The following is a 15,726-nucleotide window of genomic DNA, read 5'->3' on the forward strand; positions in this document are numbered from 1 at the left end:
TGCGATTAATGTAATAATTGGATCAAAGTAATTACAAATTTCATTTTTCATTTCATTTCATACATTTCAAAAAGCATTAGTACTTTAAAATACACAGACACTGCCAGGATACTTTTAAAAAATATTTTTTATTACTGTGCAGGAGTACAGGCCTATTTAATTGCCAGGCGAAGCAAAGCATTGTGGATTTCTGCAAATGTGTTAAGGCAAGGGATAGCAAACAATAAACACAAACAATCCAATAAAAACATTTCACTCAGTACTTGCAAAGATAAACTGAAAGGTAACTGAAGACATATAAGACATTTATCTTAACAAAGGTGACCTATAAACCAAAATGCTGTATTCAGTGGTCTCTCAAGTAATCCCTATTTCCAGCTCAGTTAAAATGAATATGATACATGAGTTCCTTTGTACAGTAATTACATGGACAAACACACTTCCAACTGACAGTCAAATGGTATTTTTGTAAAGTCCAGTGAATTGTTCAAGTTTGTCAGAAAACTGGTTATTGATTTCATTTGAGGGGCAAATTTAAGGCTTTATAAAGGCTCATTTTAGAAACCACCAGGAATAACATTAATAGAGGATGGATATCCTTAATTCTTAAAAATATAATCTGTTATGTATGTATATATATTTATATAAATACAAATTGGTAAAATATAAAGACTTTTCAGGCACACTTTGTTCCAACCACAATCTGTTGTAAGTGCTTTTTCCTCTCAGCTTCTTGCTTTGGCTTCATAGAACAAGTTCATCCATGGCATAAATTCTTCCCTTTTAGTCAAAAGAAGTTATGGTGGTTAAGGCAATTCAGGACCTCGTTGGGAATGTTTCATAGGAAAGAGTCATCAGAAGGAGGGGCGTAAGAAAAGCCCACAAAGGCATCGTCGGCCTCCATTACACTGGCGTTGACTATGGAATGTTCTTGAGCCCAACACACGGAGTTGGGGACCATCTCGTCTGTGAACTCAGGATCGAAGTTGGAGATATCACCGTAAGAGCTCTGTGAAAACATTGGGGGAAGGAAATAATGAAATAAAAATATGGGTCATATAAGCGTTCATGAAATAAATGCAAAACAAAATGCATATGCGTTTTCATACAATGGACATAAAACAGTAATGTTACAACAATTTTCTTGATTTTACAAAGTGCTTTATGGGGATAAAACAATCAAATACATATATATATATATAAGATAAAGGCCAAACATTACATGAAATGAAGTCTATAAAAATGCATTTTATGAAGTAGTTTTAAAAGATGGTAATTACATAGCATCTGCTGTTAAATAGAAATACCTGCTCAATCTACTATGTGTGGGTATATTTTACATGAATTACATTCAATGGTTACGGTGTGTCTAATGAGCTTTTTTTTTTTTTTTACATTTATTTACTTTGTTTTGTGTCTACTGAGCAGACAAAATCACCCTATCCAAAAATATCAATTTAAAGCAGACAAGGAGATCTGCTAAAGAGAAGGAGCTAAACCTTGCTTTACTTATTATTATCAGTAAAATCTTAGTCCTTGCCACCCACACTGGTGTTGTTGATGTTGATGCGAGTCTGACTACCTTACAAATAAACTAAAATATAAACTGTAAAAGTGTATTTTTGTTCCCCTCCAGACATATAAAAGTACTCTGCTTTGAAGAACATTTTTTGTCTGATGTGATAATATGATGAAATACAATATATAACTTTATTTTAATCTACAGTCTTCTGATTCTTTTGTTTACTGGGCAAGAAACAACTGCTAAATACTTACCACTTTGGGTGTAAATGGAGGAGGGATCCTCTTCTGTACAAGGTCATCCCAGTTGATGGAGGAGAAGAAGCTGTGAGCTCTGATCTCATTCTGAAAATGCAGAAGAAAAAACATGATTACGTATTTCTCAAAAGTTAGTTGAAAAAAGCACATCTGTAAGTTGTTAGCAGCAGTGTTATGATGTATACAGATCAGCCACCAGAGGGAGCCCAAGAAAAAGAAATTCTGTTGCACATAGGGTCTGTATTTGGACAAGTGCATTGAAAAATAAGCACTCACGAAGTCATCCCTTGATCCCAGTCTGTGTTGGCCATCTTTCTCAAGCAGGCCCTGGAGGAGAGACCAGGCTGGGCTGGACGCACCAGGACGCAACGCCAATGGCTTGTGGAGGATGTTGTCATACATTTCATGTGTGTCCCTGCTGTAGAATGGCGGCTAGGATATGAAAGAAAAGGGAAGTAGTGGCAAGTGAGTGTGACGTGTGGTGCTTTTAGTCCAGGAGATATGCAACAAATTTGAGGTGAATCGTTCACTTTTTCAAATATATATTTTTTAACCTTAATATATTTAGAAGAGTTTTACTGAGAGTAATGCTCTCTTTTTCAGGAACACCCTGATCACATTAACACATCTGCAGGTCACTGGAGCAGTTGGGGTTAAGGGCCTTGCTCAAGGGCACCTCCGTGGTGGTAATAGGGAGGGGCAAGCCCTGCCAGTCTGGGGATTAGGCTAACGCGACACCCAATATGACCTTGCGTGTGGTAGGTATGTGGTGGAGATAAAAACTATACCATGTTTATTGCTGTATATTCCTTGTTCAAACTTTACAAGTGTACCAAGTTTCATGCTTTTATGAAAAAGTGAAAGATTTGTTTGCATATTATCTGAACTATTTGACATTTAGCACTAAAGGGAATTGTCAAATTTGACACTGTACATTGCGTTTGAAACTAAAAAGCTTTGTTTGTTAAAGTAGTCAACACTTCCAAAGACAAATTGGATAACAACCAGTGAACAGTCAGCTTATTGTAAAAACTCACCAGGCCGAAGAGCATTTCATACAGCACTGAACCCAGACACCACCAATCTACTGTGTTGTCATATGGCTGCTTCCTTAGGACCTCTGGAGCTAAGTACTGCACACAAACATAACAATACAAAATTAGCTTTGACATTTCCCCTCTGACTTAAAATTTACCAACTAAATGTATATCAACTACTATTCTTGCTAATAAAAGCCTATTTTTTCCCTGGAAAATGTGACTAACATACACATACAACAGTACAGGCCCTAAATGGAATAGACTCATGCTTGTAAAATTATTAACAACACTTTATTCCAAAACGCCTGTTAATGATTATTACTTTTTGACACTAAAGGTGGGAACAACCTGGTGCAACATTATCAGTAATCAGACGTGTAAACATCCAAAGCCGACATACCTCAGGTGTTCCGCAAAAGGTATTTGTGGTATCTGTCTGGGAAATGCCCTCCTTGCACAATCCAAAGTCCGTCAAAATGATATGCCCCTTTAAAGAGAGGACACACGACGGTTTTAGACAACATGTGCCACACAAGCAGCTCATTATCCCTGGGGACTGAGGATTCTATTGTTGCCCAGGAATGTTGGCTGCGGCGTAGCTCAGTCAGTCCCATTCAGCGTTCCCTCACTTTCTCAATAAGGCTAGGCAGAAAAATCATTAGCAGGACCTAATCCAATCACACGCATTCTGTCCAGCTGGAACTGGAAATGACACTGTTGTTCACCGGTGGTACAAATATGACCGGAAAAGACATGAAATGACATTGCGCTGTAAATGTTATGGTCTTATGTAATGAATCTGCAGCCAGCATTCAGGCGCTGTAGTTCATGCCACTCGAGTGAGTATTGTAAAATTAGGAGCAGTGCCATCCAGGTATATTCAGTGTAATTGCTGGTATAGTGGTTATGTATCGTTTATTATATATCATTGAAAAAACAGGAATACTCACTTCGTGGTCAAGGAGGATGTTTTCTGGCTTTAAGTCTCTGGACAAAATTAACACAAATGAATAACTTTTAGAAAAAAAGATACAGTGTTCTACCCAGGATTTGAAAAGACTGAGGTCATAAGTCTAAATTCCCCCACTGAGACCTCACGTCCCAAAAAAAAACTGACCAGCAACCAGAAGTAAAATGTAAAAATTTTTGTATTATACATATTCTTCCCACCATTATTAGTATCAGCTTTAAAAAAAAAAGTGTGTGTAATTGTAGACTGTACTTTTCTTTTCTTACTTCATGTCGTTAAAACCCTAGAAATTCTTCTTCGTTCAAGTTAACTTATCTCCAATTTTATACATTGTATACTACATGGCATTTGTAAGTGTGTGTAGAAAGGGCAACTTGTTAAAAAAAAATCACATTCTCTATACCTGAGTTTTGTTAACTGACACAACATCTTTTAGTTCAGTCCTTGAGAGCATCTAAGAAACTTAACACTAAGAACTTAAATAAATCTCTAACATACCTGTAAACAATGTTGAGAGAGTGCAGATATCCCAGTGCACTGGCCATTTCAGCTATGTAGAACTTTGCCCTGGGCTCTGGGAAGGTCCGCTCTTTTTGAAGATGGAAGAAAAGCTGGAATCAAAATGTTCCATTCAATTACTGCAATGAATTACATGGCAATCATACTGAAGTAATTTGTATAAAAATGACTTTTTAATCTAATAAATCCAATAACTTTGACTGGAAAGTATAAGTATTTATCTGATTTAATTCACATGTTGCTGGCCTTTGTAGTCAAATTATTCAGACGGGCAGGAGGCAGATTTACTTGAATACAGACTGTTAGTCATTCTCACACAGTCAGTCACACATGGCATCTTTAAAAAGGATGATCACACTTGAAGATCCACAGAGCAAGTCACAGTCAAGAGCCATTCTGAGTAATGTCGTGATCTCTAATAAGACTTTCACACATGGAGGTGTGTTAACCAGTGACAATGCAGCGCTGAGGTTTTTTTTATTAAAGCTGTATATTACATATTTCCTGTGTTACTGCCTTTCTCAGCTTTTCTTGACTGTGTGACTCATTTCTGTGTGAGCACATTATTCACAAAACTGAAATAACTCACTTCTCCTCCGTTGACGAAATCCAAGACGAAGTACAACTTGTCTTTGGTCTGGAAGGAGTAATGAAGCCCGACCAGGAAAGGGTGTTTCACATTCTTCAGCAGCACATTGCGCTCTGCCATGATGTGCTTTTGCTGATTGGGAGAAGTGAGTTAGTAGAAGAATTATAATTCACATTTGCCGAAACATGACATATGACAGGTTCAGGGTCATACTTGATAGTAAAGTTACCTCTTTTCTGTTGAGAATGACCTTTTTCTGTAACACCTTGACCGCATAATACTTTTCATCATGTCTCCGTTTTGCAAGGAAAACCTGCATCACAAGAACGAGAAAGCGTCAGCAGTGTAAACAAGAGGAATCCCAGATCTGACTCTCACTTCCTACATGGAAAGGCCCAAGACATGCAGAACTAAAACTTGTTGCTACCCACTTAGTAAACACAGACACATGCAAGACGTTTCTAAAAATAATTCAAGAACTCAAGTATAACAAAAACACATCAGTCAACAAAATTCTTTTGGATTGTAAAACAACTTTGTACATAATTAAACTTTTTACTAAACTGATGACAAAACTTTATCAAAACTGATCCATAAATTAAGTTTGTAACCGTGTGAATTCTCACTCTGGGATGAACAGAAACTGACTGTACTTTCCCGTATTATGTTATGCACCTACCTTCCCGAAACTTCCCTTCCCTATGACCTTTAGAAAGTCAAAGTCTGTGGGCTTGGCACTGAAATAAAAATTTTAGCACATTAATTTCACCAACGTAAAAAAGTACTGTATGTGATTACACAACGGCAAAGACAGCAAGGCAGCCTGCTTTGTGCTTAAACATTAGATTTTCTTAAAGAGCATTTGAGTAGTGAACATACTGTGGGTTTCCAGAGGGTCCCAGGTTAATGTTTCTGGAGGTAGAGTTGTTCTGGAAAACAGCAGAGAAAACATTATCCAGGTTAGCTATCAAGATGCAACTATAGGGTAGAACTCAACACTGATTAAATGGCAAGGACAGTTCTTTTATCTGAGAATTCAGTTCTTTATCTGTGCTACAATAATGACGTAACATTTACATTTAGGACATTTAGCAGACGCTTTTGTCCAAAGCGACTTACAATAAGTACATTTGTCACAAGAAAGAAACCACAACATATCACTGTCGATAAAGTAAGAATGAAAAAATAGAAACAATTTTCAGGCCCTCGTCTGAGCATAGCAGCTGCGATTTATCAAGGATACCTTAAGTACATAAGTGCTATGATTTAAGTGCTAAGGGTATGAGGGCATTTTTTTTACTTTCTGTGTTTTGTTTTTTTTAGTCCAGGCAGATTTAATCACTTGTTACCAAGTACAAACTACACATCGAGATACAGAGCTGAATCAACACTTCTCTGGCAACAGCTTTGACATACAAAAACAGAGGTAAAGGACCTTACTGCTCCAATATATCTAGACTATCCAAGACATCAACTGAAAAGATGTAGTCAGCAAGTAAACAAAAATGTAATGAAAAGGAAAACAAAAAAACGTATCTGATCGATCAAAATTGGTTGATCAGTTACTTACTTTGTCGTCTTCATCCTCAGAGGCATCAGAAAAGTTTTGCATTTTGTCCATCATTAGAAAAGTCCTCACATCTGGTCTGTGAATTTTAAAAAGGGACAAAGCAGTTTAATAAATTAAGGAAACAAAGCAGAACTTTCTCCATCTTCTTAATCTAATTCAGCCAAGTGTGAAGCATGGATAAACAAATTTGATCTCATTAGACTTTCGTATTCAGCTCATTGAAGCCATTAATCCTAATAAAGTCGCCAATGCAATGTTATATAATGGCAGTGAGAACACTTACTGGTTGCAAAGCTGTGGATGTGAGACGATTCGCTTGATGAACTCATGCAACCCTGCTCTTCTCTGCTTGATGAACTCTGTTGGGCAGATGTATTTATTGTTTAAAAATACAATCAAACACAGGGGAAGACAACATGGATCAAGAATAAACTGCACTTATTCTTTTATCATGGGGTAGGGGGATTCTGTCTTGATGTACACAGGATATGTTAGCTTACTGTGAACACTTACCAGGGTCAAAATTGTCCCCAAATATCCTCTTGGCAGGAATTTTCAAGTTCATAGATGGAAACTGTTTCCTTAACTGCATTAAAAGATGAGAGCAGCAGAGAAAATGATGTTGCAGGCTAAGAAACACCTCACAAGTGTATAACTTCTCTAAATTTCAATGTGAACAGCATGTCACTAACAACAGTAAATCAATGTGTAGGTACTATGGTGTAAAATCAAAAATAACATTGTTCCACCACTCACTGTGTTGTAGAGTTTATCGAACTCTGCATAACGCCTGAAGACAAACCATTCCTGTTGTCCAACATTAACCATGACTTTATAAACCTGCAAAAAAGTCAAGGAAAGTCCATGTAAACACAAGGAGTAGTAGCATTAAATGCTAATATCATTAATAAATATGATTTTATTTTACAGCAATAACATTTATAGGTGTTTGGTGTCTGACAACCAAACATCGACCTGTAGGTTTGATTCTACTCAGAACTGCAAATTGAACAATGAACAGAAGTTTTTCACGCACTGTGTAACGTTTCTTCTTGTCCCTCTGCTCGTCGTGGCAGGGTATGCTGACATTGGGGAGACTGGGTTGCTCCTCCATCTTAAAAGCTTTGGGCATTCAAAGGTGCAAGGTCATAAAGTGATGCGTCTTCCTCAGAATCAGACTTCAAGTATACAACTGGCCCATCCCCATCCTGGGTCACTGCTGTGGTGGAGAAAAGAGAACAAGACTCAGTTAATCGGGAAGTGAAACTTCTTCTTCAGCTCTCTACACATTTCAGTCTGCAGTGGTCATGTTGCTCACACCTGATATGATAAACATCTGTCTCTGAACACAACTTTGTGAGTCGATTTTTAGTTACTTATTTGCCTCTTCACAACTATTGATCATGAGTATGTGCTTGTAAGACTCTGACATTACATTAGTTTATCCATCAATCTTTCCCTTTATGTTCTCAATAGTTATGCAGGGTTCACAGCGGGCTGCTTTTTTAAAGCTGTGTACAAAACAACACCAGCTGGTTGCCTGCAAGTATCACACATGGCTTTAGGAAATTGCCACAATGTCCGTATTTGAAGTTATGTTTTTGTACAAATAGACAAAATGTATCTAAATATCTATTTGCTGGGGCCCTCAACTGAGACCAGTTTAACATTAGCGTCATGCAGCACAGCCGCAATTAACTACTTGGAGTTTTATTTGTATGGTTTTTAACAGCTTTTTAAGTCACCTTATATTTTTAGTTATTAAGACAACAATAAAGAATGTTTAAAAGCTTGATAAAAGTTCTCAAACAAAATTCTGTTGTTGTCTGTTAACACAGACCGCAGCAGACTCCATTTCTAAACTAACGTTAGCTAGTGTTGCTCTGTTAGCAGAGTGGAGAGAGTCACTGAGACGAGGCACTCGAGAACTATCAAATCCGACTGGAGTCCTTTCACAAAGAAAGTCCACAGACCAGCTATATTAAGTAAATTAAACAAATCCTCCACAGGCTTGTATAGGCAACCAAGAGAGACGGGTGAGGTCTATTTTTCACATCACGTTACAATCCGCTCACATGTGACCAAAAAAAAAAAGTGATTCATTAACAAATTGTTGCCCCTTTAAATGTATGTATTTGCTGCTTTTCTTTGACATATATGTAAATGGGTTAGAGTATTTGGGTTTTGGACTGTTGGTTGTACCAGAGAAGCAACTTGAAGGTGTCTCTTAGGTATCTGCGAAACTGTGATGAGCATTTTTCACATTGTTTTGAAATTTTATAGACTAAACGGTTAATCAATTAATCAGCAGATTAATAGATAATGAAAATAAACGTTGTTTGTAGCCCTATTGACAACCTGTCAAGCCCTTTTCACTTTGCCAAGAATGAAAAAACGTAGTTTTTTCTTTGGTGTGCAAATGGACAGATTTAAAGATGCTGCTTGTGGGCATTTAGCAAAAAAAAAAAACAATCTATGAAAAAAAAAAAAGATCTTGAAAGATTAAAGATTGAAAACCTCTTCTAGAGATCCCTATGCATTCTTGAAGAAGAAAGATTGTAGCGTGCACTGGCAACAACAGGGGGGTCAGTGAGCTGCAACATGACAGCAGGCGGGCTCCCTCCCTCCGGGCAGCCAGTTAACTCACTCCTTCCTCTGAGCAGGAACATCACATCCTCCCTCTCATCTGACACTTTAATAGATAAAAATGACCAGAACACGTATACTGCTGGTTAATGACTAATAATGGTGCTATCAACCTCCCACACATGAGAATTACAAGTCTGTATCTGTGCAGCCTCTCCTACATGCATTCATCTCACACATACCCGCTCTAACATGTGAACACTCACTGACACACATGTACCAGCTCTCTTACACATGCTGGGTCTGTGACATTCTCCCTTGTTCCGGTCAGTAGAAAGGTATTTTTAAATACCTTCCAGGGGTCTTTGAAGCTGGAGTTACACAATAGGTTAAGAGTAGGACCCCCGGAGTTGTTCATCCCCAACGTTTAAAGAGAGAAATAAAGCTCAGTGCTGAAGTGTAATAGACTCCTTCCCCTGACAACTTGTAGTCACGAAAGGTCAGGACCCAAGTTCCCTGAAGGCAAAGAAGGAGGGCAAAGTTCATAGTAATTGCAAACAATCTAATAAGTGAATTCAGTTTTAACAGAGGTTAACTCCTGTATTCAACTGACCTGATGACATGATATAAAACTATTATGTGCAGGGTAAACACTGTGTTTCTCTTTTATCTCTTTTCCTTCACCATGAGTTACGCAACGTCTATTTCTTTAACAACAAAGCTCATTGTCTGCTGCCCTGACTTGTCCATTGTTTGACATTAGTGACATCAGCCCAGTTTGTTCAGTAGTTTTTGTCTCTCTAACCACAACCGTTGTTACTTTCACAGTTGTTTGCTCACAACACGAGGAAAAAGCTGCTTTGTGTCGACTTTCTCCGCCTGCGTATTGATCTTGAATGCATCCTGCAGGGAAGTCTCATTCCGCTCACGTTGGGGTGAGGGTACAGCAAAAGAGCGGATCCTATTTAAAATGCATGTGTGCAATCAGAGGGACCTTCATGCCCTCTTCATCACTAGTCTCTTCTTTCTCTTTTGTTTCTATTTTTAATTTTCTTTCAGTTTCATTTTGCCACATTTGTTAAGACAAACCACAAAGACACAAATAGCATGAACATTTCCTTCTATCACAACTGTCTTTCTTTTATTTTGAAGCAGTTAAGAATAAAACGAAAGATTATTTTCATTGGACTAGAGTGCTGAGTAACTTCTCAATTGACTTTGGATGAATTTTCTGTTTTATGGATCAAAGATTATTTTCAGTTCTTGTTAAAACTGAATCTTGAAAGCACCATGATTGTGGAAAATCAACAGTAGCTATATGTAAATGACACATTTTCGCTGACACTACCATGCTTGTCTCCTCTACCAACCACTCTAGTAGGGCTGCAACAAACGATTTTCATCACTGTCAATTATTTTCTTGATTTATCAATTTGTCTGGTCTACAAAATATCAGAAAATGGTGAAAAATGTCGATCAGTGTTTCCCAAAGCCCAAGAGGACGTCCTCAAATGACTTGTTTTGTCCAAACCCAAAGATACTGAGTTAAATGTCATAAAGTATCTGAGTAAAGTAAAGAAACCAGAAAAAAAATTAACATTAAAGAAGCTGAAATCAGAGAATTTTGATGGCTTTTCTTAAAGAGATTTCTCAACCCAATTATCCGACTGTCCAAATACTTGGTGACTAATTTAATAGTTGGCAACAAATCGAATATTCGTTGCAGCTACAGTCAGATCTTTTAGTTTTTTAAAACCTGGCTATTAAATAAGGAGAGCTGGTGAAGTGAACTGTGACTGGTACGCACAAAAAATGGTTTGCCATTTCCCTGAGCTGCCTCACATCTGTGCATGTTTTCATGGTTAACTGACGCCGTACGTCACTGGGTAAGACCAGCTTTTTAACATTCCTGAAATATTTTGGTTCAAAGGAAACATAACCTGTGGCCAGCATCTAGTACAACTCACTTGCATTTTCAGCTGACATGGCTACTCCTTCATATGGAATGCTGCAGCTTACCACACCCACTAATAGTAGTTTGTTATAAGGATTGAAAACAAAGCGTTAGAGAGACATAATGACTAAAGATTAATGTTCAGCACATTTGCGAGCTGCAGTTTGAGCCCAGCATGCCCTGCCTTCACGCCACAACATGAATTAACTTGTGCTGACAGGCACAAATATGCCAGACTACTACAGCGGATCAAAAATAGCATTCTTCCTGCTTAGCTCAAACACACATCCTTGCCTGTGGATATCCTAAGAGGATGTTGAATATATTTTTTTGTGTGTGTGTGTGTGGCTGTGTATCAAGCGTGACAAGCAATTTTAGCGAGAAAACAAGGAAGAAGTCAGCCTACAATGGTAAATCAGATGTGAAAGCTCAATCAGGCATGCATCCACTGGCAAACACTGAAACGCAGAACAATGCAAGCCGAATTGGTTATTTTGGATAACCACACAAAGACCTGACACAGGAAGACAATCTATCAGCTCTCCTTTATAAGCATTCTTGTGACCAGGTACTTTCACATAAATACAAATAAATTCATTATAATCTGTTTAGATTTGCATAAAATGTATAAAACTTTGACAATACACCTGACATCTGTTTTGTGTGCGATACAACTGAATGACATCAACATTATTCGGGTTTGAGGTATCTCATTATGATGCAACAGAGACAGATCTCTGATTGAGGAAGTGCAGCTGGAGAAGTGTGTGAGGGGCATGAACTCAGTCAACCCTGCTACGTGCAACCAACCTCAGCATCTGGACAAATTCCTAACCCAACCTGACCGTCCAGACAGCTCACAGACATCCACTGTCTGCAAACTGTGGCGCTTACTTCCTTTTAGAAACAGGTCTGAAACCACTTGTGCACTGACAAAATTAGATCACAAAACGTAAGATGCTCCTGATGGACAAGGCTAAGCCTAAGTTTTTGAAATCCCACGCCACATTTCTCACTTACTAGAGCTCTTAAATAGTGTTTGATAAAACATATTCTTAAAAGATACCTGTTACAGGACCTAACCAATACATCAGTTGCCCAATGTTACTCTATCACAGATGTATTGTATCGGTGTGTACGTTGTCCAATGTGCGCCAATTTGAAAACTTTGTGTTTACAAAGATTATAATGCAGAAAATACACCCAGTACCCAGTAGAGTTTACCGTTTCTGTGTGCTGATGTAATTTTGGACAAGAGAAGTTTATTGTTAAACTGTTAAACATCCTGCCTCCGTTGCATAACTCTGTCACAAGTGTTTGATGGCCACATTTTAGGAATCATTGCAGAAAGGTGCGTGCACCAGCCGATATATTGATATAGGAATATTTTAAACCCCAATATCGGTATAGGCATCCGCCCCAAAAGTCGAGTATCAGTCGGACAGCCGTACCTGTCACATCAAGGCACCAGCCGTAAACCTCCCCAAGTCAAAATGTAATGTAAGCTGATTTTCACATACAGAAAGGATTGTGACAGAGTGGTTATTAAGAAAAGCATCCTTCTTGTCAACATTTGCCCAATTTGTTGATAACTATGATTTATCTAATAGCACCACAGGAGGAAAACGATACATAAACACATCATCCAACTTAGAAATGGTTGTGTGCCACTGTCCATACCACACAGCAGAATCAACACCCAACATCACTTGGGTTTGTCAGCCTATGAGGTCTGACACATATTTTCTACACTCAGAGAGCCAATTACATGGGGGTGGACAACATGTCCCTGGAGCACAGCACTAAAAAGGCCTCGCCTACTTCTGTTTAATTTTGGCTGAACCGTTTGGTGAGCTCACAATGGTTTTCACCTGAGGCTGCGTGTGTACTACTTACACCGGTACAACTTTTTAAAATCTCAGCACCGATCACGTGTATTACAGGAAAAAGCGTTACCTTCTCCAGCTGAGGAGAGGGGGGGAAAAAACCGAGGCGGAGCAGGGAGGAGTTGAACACACAGAGACACAAATTAAATACCGACACGCACATACACACACGGAATGAAAGGTCTGACTTGCTCCAACAAGTCCCCGTGTTTAACACAAACCGTAAACAACACAGCAAACGCTCACACTTGAATAGCATCTCATTTTCTCGCCCGTGCTTCACAGCAAAGTAGCTAACTTAACTTAATTTGTGTTATTTTGCTTCGGTTGAAGATCCTGTTTTGTGTTGTCTTCGAAAAGAAAAAGTTAAAATTGTGTGATAGCTAACAGCCATCCCTCTGCTGTTACCTAAAAACAACGTTTTTATCACATTGACACTAGAGTTTCGTATGCTAGGTGGATATTACCCCACAGCTAGCCAACGTTAATTCAGCGACAACAAGGTGCCGCTTACATGAACATCACGTACCTTACAGTATGTGGACTCGGGGTTCATCTACTTCCGTTGGTCCAGTGAGGATGTTTCGCTCTTCAGCATTTAAACTGTCAGTACATCGAACAATTTCCCCAGTTGCGGCTCGGACAAAAGCCCTCAAACCCCCAAACTGAGAGCGTGTTTTCTCGCTGCCCATAAGCGTAAAGTCAAGTGAGAGAAGCAGGAAACATCAGTCTTTCCTGGCCGTAAAAAGTTCCAATGAAATTTGTCACGGGACCTCACAACTGCAACCACCAGGCAGAGTACACGAGGCTGCTTCCGGTGCTGTATTTCAAAATAAAACCAGAGCACACACTAGAGGAAACCAAGTGGTGGGATGTTGCTTGGGTTTGTTGTTTGTTCACTGATCTTTCATTTTATTGCATTGTTGGTTTTCTTTTTCATATCTATCTATCTATCTATCTATCTATCTATCTATCTATCTTCTATCTATCTATCTACATTTAGTCAAGTATGACAGTTCTCATGCTATGTCATACCTCTACATTTCAGTGAAAAAACATATTGTACTTTTTGCTTGTCTAAAATGACATAAGAGCAGCTCTAGTTACTCTGCAGATTAAGATTTTGTATACAGTATAAAATGTCAAATCAGCTTATGCATGATGATGCATTGGTTGCAATTAGCATCGTCATTATATGCTACTAACATATTAATACCCATTAATCAATATTATTAATCTAATTTTACATTCTCATATTTCTCCTTTTACTTACGTTTTTAAAAAATTTGAGTATATATTCCGCTTATAATGGCTTGTGTATGTGTCTCCTCAATTGAAGGTAAACCAATGAGACTGATTTATGTAGGATAATACACTATCTGGGCTTCAAAACAATACATGATCAATTACATGGGGCCAATCTAAAGACGGGACTTCAAGATCAGGTAATAATTAACTTGTTTAAAGGATCTTGTCTACATTACAACACTCTTGATGTGAGATTGTAATGTATTGGTGCATTGACAAAAATAGGCCAACACACTGATGTGCCATTAATTAGTTTACCAAAAACCATACACACCACCACGACCCTTAGGCTTTCTAAATTAATTTTAATTCTGATCTCTGCAAAATGGTTGATCTTTACCTAAGGTTTCAGTTAAACGCAATGGAAGTCCTAACAAATTGAATAAGTTTAGTTTTGTGGTTTGTACTAGCAGTTACATGAGGAACTATAACAAAAAATACATTACAATACTATACAATGTTTTTTGTGATTACAGTCCTTAATCATTATTTGTTTTGGATTAGCAGAATTCGTGCTTTTAGTTTTATAAGCATGGTTAAAAGGAAATGACAGACTTCCGGTCGTGTTGTGGTTCGCTTCACACAGCTACTTTTACACTCAGGAATGACAACAAATTGAGAATTGAACCAGTTAAACAGTGTCACCTACAGGTAGAAAGGCAGGACATGCCTATTATCTAAAAATCCCCCCCATTGTCCATTTTACTGCAAGAAAATCAAATGAACAGATTAAAAACTATGAATGGTAAATACAATATTATGACTACGTCTAAATTATGATATAGTAAACATACGATCTAAATCAATAATGAATTTACGCGTGACAAGTATGACATAATATCGAAGAATTATGAGATACTTAATTATTTCGAGTAACGAAAAGTACCATATATCTAACCTATAACTTGGTCTTGTATTAGCCGAGTCAAAATCCATATAGACGCATTGCACCACGATCCCATAAAATAAGGCTGTGTCCTAAGTTAACCTACCTGCTTAGAGCTGACAGTGCGTTGGCAAATAAAAACCAGATGTGTTGTGATAAAATAAAAGCAATAAAATCTACAGGAATGTTAAGATAGCATGTGAACCAAACACATTTTTAGAAGAAGTTCTTTTTTTTTGTTTTTTTGCCTTTATATGAATGAAACAGAAGCCAAAGTTTTGTCCACAAGGTGTCAGCAAAACACAATTAAAAGGAGCTGCAGAATGTACTGTGGATATGCAGGATGACTGTCAAAGCGAAAGGAAATATTATGTCATTCATGCTGTAAATAATAAGTTTTAGATGAATCTCAGTCTTCTCAGTTATGATGCAATTATTATGTGAATCATTATAATAATTTACATCTCTTACAAGGCACCACAATAAGTAGTGTCAATTCAAAGGCATTGGCCTTTTGAAGCAACTGCATAAATTGGTGTAATTAATGGACAATGTACTCTTATGTGCAGCATGTGGTAAAAAATAAGCTATACTCTATGTTTAGTTGATCTGCTTCTATGAAAACTAACACAAAATAAT

General features: G+C 37.8%; 1 protein-coding gene across 1 annotated transcript; it reads right to left on the bottom strand.

Annotated features, from left to right (window-relative positions):
- Positions 1 to 109: 109 nt before the first annotated feature.
- Positions 110 to 13,646, bottom strand: sgk3 (serum/glucocorticoid regulated kinase family member 3). The gene is made up of 17 exons (XM_073488805.1): positions 13,423 to 13,646; positions 7,504 to 7,686; positions 7,224 to 7,307; positions 6,981 to 7,053; positions 6,751 to 6,826; positions 6,468 to 6,543; positions 5,777 to 5,826; positions 5,577 to 5,634; positions 5,127 to 5,210; positions 4,898 to 5,029; positions 4,288 to 4,400; positions 3,770 to 3,806; positions 3,220 to 3,306; positions 2,817 to 2,912; positions 2,056 to 2,211; positions 1,777 to 1,866; positions 110 to 1,009 (listed from the first exon to the last, which is right to left on the bottom strand). The coding sequence occupies exons 2-17, from the start codon at positions 7,597 to 7,599 to the stop codon at positions 839 to 841; spliced, it is 1,479 nt and encodes a 492-aa protein (XP_073344906.1). The 5' UTR covers positions 7,600 to 7,686; positions 13,423 to 13,646; the 3' UTR covers positions 110 to 838.
- Between the last annotated feature and the right edge of the window lie 2,080 nt (positions 13,647 to 15,726).

The sequence above is a fragment of the Pagrus major genome, chromosome 19, assembly GCF_040436345.1.
Source record: "Pagrus major chromosome 19, Pma_NU_1.0".
NCBI lineage: Eukaryota > Metazoa > Chordata > Actinopteri > Spariformes > Sparidae > Pagrus > Pagrus major.

Bases quoted from the DNA above. Each gene is read 5' to 3' on its own strand.
- sgk3 (XM_073488805.1), bottom strand. From the start codon at position 7,599: ATGCCCAAAGCTTTTAAGATGGAGGAGCAACCCAGTCTCCCCAATGTC. The intron at 5,635-5,776 runs GTATGTTCACTA...TTTTTATTTCAG, and splicing joins GGACCCTCTGGAAACCCACA to TGCCAAGCCCACAGACTTTG. The intron at 2,212-2,816 runs GTGAGTTTTTAC...TTCATATCCTAG, and splicing joins ATGAAATGCTCTTCGGCCTG to CCGCCATTCTACAGCAGGGA.